This window comes from Eptatretus burgeri, chromosome 1 (genome assembly GCF_056783735.1).
Source record: "Eptatretus burgeri isolate ZD-2024b chromosome 1, Ebu_testis_v1, whole genome shotgun sequence".
Lineage (NCBI taxonomy): Eukaryota > Metazoa > Chordata > Myxini > Myxiniformes > Myxinidae > Eptatretus > Eptatretus burgeri.
Window position 1 is genome coordinate 141,861,181 of NC_140961.1, and position 6,008 is coordinate 141,867,188.

The window sequence follows — 6,008 nt, forward strand, 5'->3', positions numbered from 1 at the left end:
AGAGCTGAGGCGATTGTAGCTCCGCCTACCTCGTCACCTAAGGCCACGTGCGTAATGGCGACGGTGCCACTGTTGTTGTTGTTGTAGTTGATGTATAAATTCTAACTACAAAATAACTCGCAGCGCACACACGAAATTCCCATGAGACAGAAGGAAGGATTCTAACTATAAACACATACTTATCAAAACAACTAAGCTTAGGGACTGCTGTCTGTTTGCGTGCAAATGGCTTCCAGATTCGTAACACTATTTGGGAATTGTCCGACATGCGTGAAACTCGGCATGCACACAACTCCAGTAAAAAGTAGACAAACTTCGACACTTACACCCATTTGCACTACAAGCCGCGTGCTGAAGGTCCTCTAGGCATGATTGAGGATAGTTTATATCCTGTCAAAAATAGTATAAAAAGCCTGTCAATATGACGGGTTGCAGTTATTTTTATTAAACTGGAAGATATGATGTTTCGGAGCAAGAAGCGTTATTTTAAAACACTACACGTACAAATGTGATCCGATTTTCTTTATCTTTTGATACGTTTCGTTTTGACGGTACAGCCTCATAAGCGTGCCAAATTCTGAAGCCTCGGCCTTGTATCAGATGTGCTTATATCTTTATTTATTAGACATCCTATGGACGTAAATGAACACTCATTGTACTCTGCATGCGTTACACATTATGTGCAGCAAATTTCACCTCCCTGTATTTGTTACTTTTTTTTTTTAACAAACACTTCTGTACACTGCCATTGGGGCCTGGTTGCAAGTCACCGTCTACACTTCCAATAGAAGAGACGTAATTACTCTTTTATGGAAAATGTTTTTTGAGGTTTTTTATCCTCAAAAATAGACGGTAGTGAACACGCAGTCGTGTTAAAAGATTGGCCTTTAATACCCTACCCAAATCGTCCATATGTGGGGGGACAGACAAATACATACACTGCGTTTTATAATACTAGTGCATGCCCGTAGGTGCGTGCCCGTACATACGTGGCCATACGTGCAAAAAAAAAAAAAATTCAAACCGCGTTCCAGAAACAACAACCACACAGGATGTTCCTTCGCTCTCACGTTCTCGCAACAACCACACTTCCACACACAGAGTTAATTAAAATCCAAATTAAAATCAAGTTTACCTCCCTGTCTTTGCTTGCCATGGCATTCGCTGCCAGGTAACGGGTACGGCCCATGACGTCATCGTCGGCCAGCCGCGCACCGGCCTACGCAGCCATGTGTCATGTCATTGGTTGGTAAATAAATGGCCACAGCAACGTAACATGTCATTGGTTGGTAAATAAATGTCCATAACTTGGGATGCACTTGTCCGATTAATATCAAACCTTGAAAAGGTACACCCCCAGGTCCCCAGCAATATAGCTGGCAAGTTTCAATTAGATCGGACCAGTGGTTGTCGAGAAACAGCGGTAAGGCACACACACACACACACACAAACACACACACACACACACACACACACACACACACACACACACACACAGACACACACACACACACACACACACACACACACACACACACACACACACACACACACACACACACACACTGCTGAAATTATAGATAGATTAGGTCCATTTAATATGTCATTTTAGTCTACCACCTCGTTAAAGGTCCCAATTATTAAAGGCCCTGATTGGACTTCGTCCGAAACTGGGCCTTCTGGATTCGGTCTCGATTTTCGTGTCTGTGTGTGCGTGCGTGCGTGCGTGCATCCGCAACCATATCTCGGACATGTCTGGACCGATTTTATTCGTACTTGGCAAAAAGACAACACATGACAGTGTACATAAACATGCCAATTTTTTTTAGACATCAAATCCAAGATGGCTAACTGGCGGCCATGTTATTGTAAAAAAAAAAAAAAAACCTGATGTTAAACACGTCTTCAAAAATTTCTCAGACATACATTTGACGATGTTGTTCAAACTTGGCACACAGATAATGAATGATGGCTTACAAATGCTCTTCATTTTTTTTTTTTAGAGATAAGATCCAAGATGGACGACTGGTGGCCATTTTGTTACTTAAATGTGTCCCCGACCATTTCTCAGACATGCATTGTCCGATTTGGTTCAAACTTGGTAAAAGCACAGAAGATGATAGCGTACATGTTTCCTTCACTTTATTTTGTGATCTGGTCAAAGATGGCCGACTGGTAGACTGGCATCCATTTTAGTTGTACATAAGTATGGACTTGCCCTTTAAGTCCGTACAACAAAATTACTACAACAACGGGGGCTGACATTTTATGTATTTTTTACTTCTTCCCACTATATTGTGGGGGCAGGCAGGAGAACCTTTTTGATTGAAGTCTTTCACGAACCAGCTGGCTCGACTGAAGGTGATTGAGGCAGGAGTTTGTCATTTGTTCAGAGTACCGGTGATAACTCGCCAACTCTTAGTGAAAGACACCGTTGGATCCTTCACGTCGACCGACGTTCATTGCAGGCAGATGGGTCTTCCAACTCAACGTCCTTCCGATGGACGACATTGATGCATTGCCCTGCATACGAAACACCAGGATGGCAGTTTATAGGAAGGCTAAGTTTCAAATTCGAACCCAGGCGAGAACCCAGCTTAGAGGTGAGCATGCATTCCCCTAAGCTCTCCTGCCAGTGGCCATTACCTCCTCTTTAATCTGTGAATGAAATTGGAAATGTAAATATGATTTTAATCACAAAAACAAATTTTTATATATATATATATATATATATATATATATATATATATATATATAATTAGTGGGATGCAAAACATAAACTGTTCAGCCTGGCGTGGGTGCTGTTCTAGTTTAATGTTATTTTCATCATAAGCTTTGAAGGAAAAGAGAGAGAGTAATGTACTTCAAATTTGGCACTCATCATTTTTAAAGTATTATATTTCAAATGTCCTGAAATAAAAGAAACAAGATCCATGACTTCACATTTATCATTAATATTTCCATTTGATGACGTCATGCGATTTTCAAATAATGTTGAATTTTTAGCTCACCTGGAACGTCCAGTATTTCTGGGGAGCTTATGGGATGGTTTTCAAATAGTGTGGCTCTCTCTATACATGCTGGTCATTCAGGATATGCTACCCACTTCCCTACATGCATTCCCCAAATTTGATTAAAGAGTTCAAAAGTTATGAAAAAAAACTTTAAAAAAATGTATTTATTTAAGTTGATAATTAGTATGCAAATTAGATGTGTGACCTCACAAAAATTAATCGTGTGATAAAATAGGAAAAAAAAGGGGGCAATACTCCTGGGTGCTTACAGGGTAGAATATTAAAAATGATGAGGAAGTCAATGTGGGACAGAATCAGCAAAATGTACCTATGAACCAATGTTCTAGCAAATACCTCTTTTGGGGGGCAACCACCCCCCTGTAAATCCCTCAATTTTTTTTAAATACCGTGAACAAACTTTGGTACATCAAAGGTGATGAACGTTGTGGTCAAGTTTCATCGAAATTGTGTGTGTGTAGTTTCGGAGAAGAAAGCAAATACATATTTTGGGGGGGCTACCCCCTTACACCCCCCCAGACCCCGATTTATTTTCAATGTCGTGAACAAACTGTGGTACACACAGGGTGATGAAGGTTGTAGTCAAGTGACATTGGAATTATGTGGGTCGTTTCTAAGAAGAAAGCAAATACCTATTTAGGGAGGCAACCCCCTCAACACCCCCCCGCCCCACAATAAACTCCCTCCATAGACCCCCTCACGCCCTTTGGGCCCGATTTTTTTGAATGCCATGAACAAACTTTGGTACATACCTGGTGATGAAAGTTGTTGTAAAGTTTCATTGAAATCGTATGTGAAGTTTCAGAGAAGTTGCAAGTATTTGTGGACGGACGGACGGACACGAGCCATCCCGTAAGCTCCCCAGAACTTCGTTTCAGGTGAGCTCATAAAGTTTTGAAAGCAAAAGAACATTTTTCTTACTTTAATGGAATTATATTTCTCTCCTACATATTAATGTATTAAGTATATTGCAACCTTAAGGAGTTCCTAACATAAGAACACATCGAAAACTTAAGCAATCAATTTTTGTTTGACGAAGCTGACAATAATGAAACCACATTTCAATCAAAGAAAACGCCAAGAACTTTTTGTTCCCAGCAAAATTGCAACTGCTTCATCTGTAACTCCAACCATGACTCTTTGGAAAGCCATCAACCTCTTTTGTCATACTTGGATCATTTTCACCTGTACATGGTGAGCCAGCAACAGGTGTGGATCCTGAAATGTCACCGCTCTGTGCCGATAGGTCCATAGGATTGACATCGGATTGATCTTGCGGTCGCAACTGCTGTTGTAGTCGCAACAGTTCCTGCCGTATTCTCTTGAGCTTGTCCCAAAGGTGCCCATGTTGAAGCCATGGCGAGACCTCGGTTTTCCTGGTAAAGTCAGAGGCAAGGTAAGAAGGGAAGGATGCGTCATCCAACTGCAGCTGCTGCAACGTTTCTCTCTCGGTAGCTGTGAAGACCTGTGTGCTCATGGAGTTGTTGCTGAAATCAAGTGGAGCATTCTCATAAGGGTCTGCTGTAGACCAACAAACTTCTGGTGATGAACGTCCTTTCTTGCTTTGCTTTTCCCAAGGACTTGGCCAAACACCAGTTATTTTTGAGTTGCTCTCTCCAAGGCTAACAGGGATAGAGCACATGACAAAACTTTTAATATCGGTCTCAAAGCATCAATAATTATTTAAAATTCAACATTGTACGAGGGTGAGTCAATAAATTTCGCCACTTTTCATTCAGGTGACACACACCTGAGGATATGCCTACCTGTCTCCATCCAGCAATTGAAGTTGGCACTCCTGAATTGTGTGCTAGTTTTGTGATAAACTGTGATTGTGATTGGCAACTATGACTTCTGTGAGCAAGTTAGAAAGGTGTACAAGTGAGAAACAATGAGTTGTTGTATCCATTTTCTGTGCGTGGAAGGTGGGAGTCTAATTGAAATTTAGAGGTATGAGTGTAGCATATAGGGGATCATAGCTGGACCGAATAAATGTGTACAGGTAAAGCATAGAGGAGGCAGAAAAGGTGTGCGTGATAAGCAACATCTTGAGAGACCATAGGAAGCCGCGTCTGCACGTAGCATTCCCCATTTGGACTAACCTATCCGTAGTGATCCATACATGATGTTAGATTCCATTTCCTAATGAAATTGGCATCAGCCACAGTACCATGTATGCGATTGTCCACAACCAACTCAACATTTGAAGGTTATCATACAGATGACGGTTGCCCAAAATCCCCTCAAATGCCCATTAGGCCAAGCATTTTGAAACCATTACAACCTTACTCAACTTCCATCATGAAGGTGATGACTTCCTGTCTCATACCGTGACTGTGGCTGAGACATGGGTGTTCCGATATGAACCAAAATCGAACAGACAAAACATGGAGTGTAAGCATCCAACATGTCATCTGAAGAAGTTTAAGGTCCAGCAGTCTGTTGAGATAATCATTTTCTGACAGTGTTCTAGGACCAGATCAGTCACCTTTTGATTTAATCCCAACAACAGACAGTGATCAGTGCAACATACTGAAACAAGCTCCACCAAATGTAAAATGAGACGCAGATGTTCTCGCAAGTCTGCTGTCATGGGTGCGCTTCTGTAGCAGGGAATGCCAGACCTCACACCGCTTGCATGATAGGAGACACCGTCACCATACCTAACCGGGAAGTCATCCCACACCTGCCGTACAGACCTGACCGTGCCTCATCCCACAAAGGAGTCCCTATGTGGTACGTGGCAAGTAGTTTACCCAATACTGGTATGTCAAGATGGCTGTTTGAGGGTGGCTAGTGTGGGGGAAAAATTTATATTAATGTATTTTAAATTGTAACAAATGGAGTTTCAGAAATGTAACTTTTATGCTGCAAATTGAATTGGCTGTCATTTCTGGCCAAAAGACTTTTGCCCTAAATGATAAGAAATGTGTTGTTCTGGAGCAGAGTGACCGAGCTGATAAATGAACCTTTGCT

At 41.6% G+C, this 6,008-nt stretch overlaps 1 protein-coding gene across 1 annotated transcript in view; it reads right to left on the reverse strand.

The window, feature by feature from the left end:
• Positions 1–1,750: 1,750 nt before the first annotated feature.
• Positions 1,751–6,008, reverse strand: part of LOC147035643 (uncharacterized) — a 19,836-nt gene continuing 15,578 nt past the window's right edge. The window contains exons 4-5 of the mRNA XM_085845815.1: positions 4,218–4,654; positions 1,751–2,523 (exon numbers count right to left, since the gene is read on the reverse strand). Coding sequence (XP_085701941.1) covers positions 2,444–2,523; positions 4,218–4,654 — 517 coding nt within the window. The 3' untranslated portion in view covers positions 1,751–2,443. The remainder of the gene's footprint in view (positions 2,524–4,217; positions 4,655–6,008) is intronic.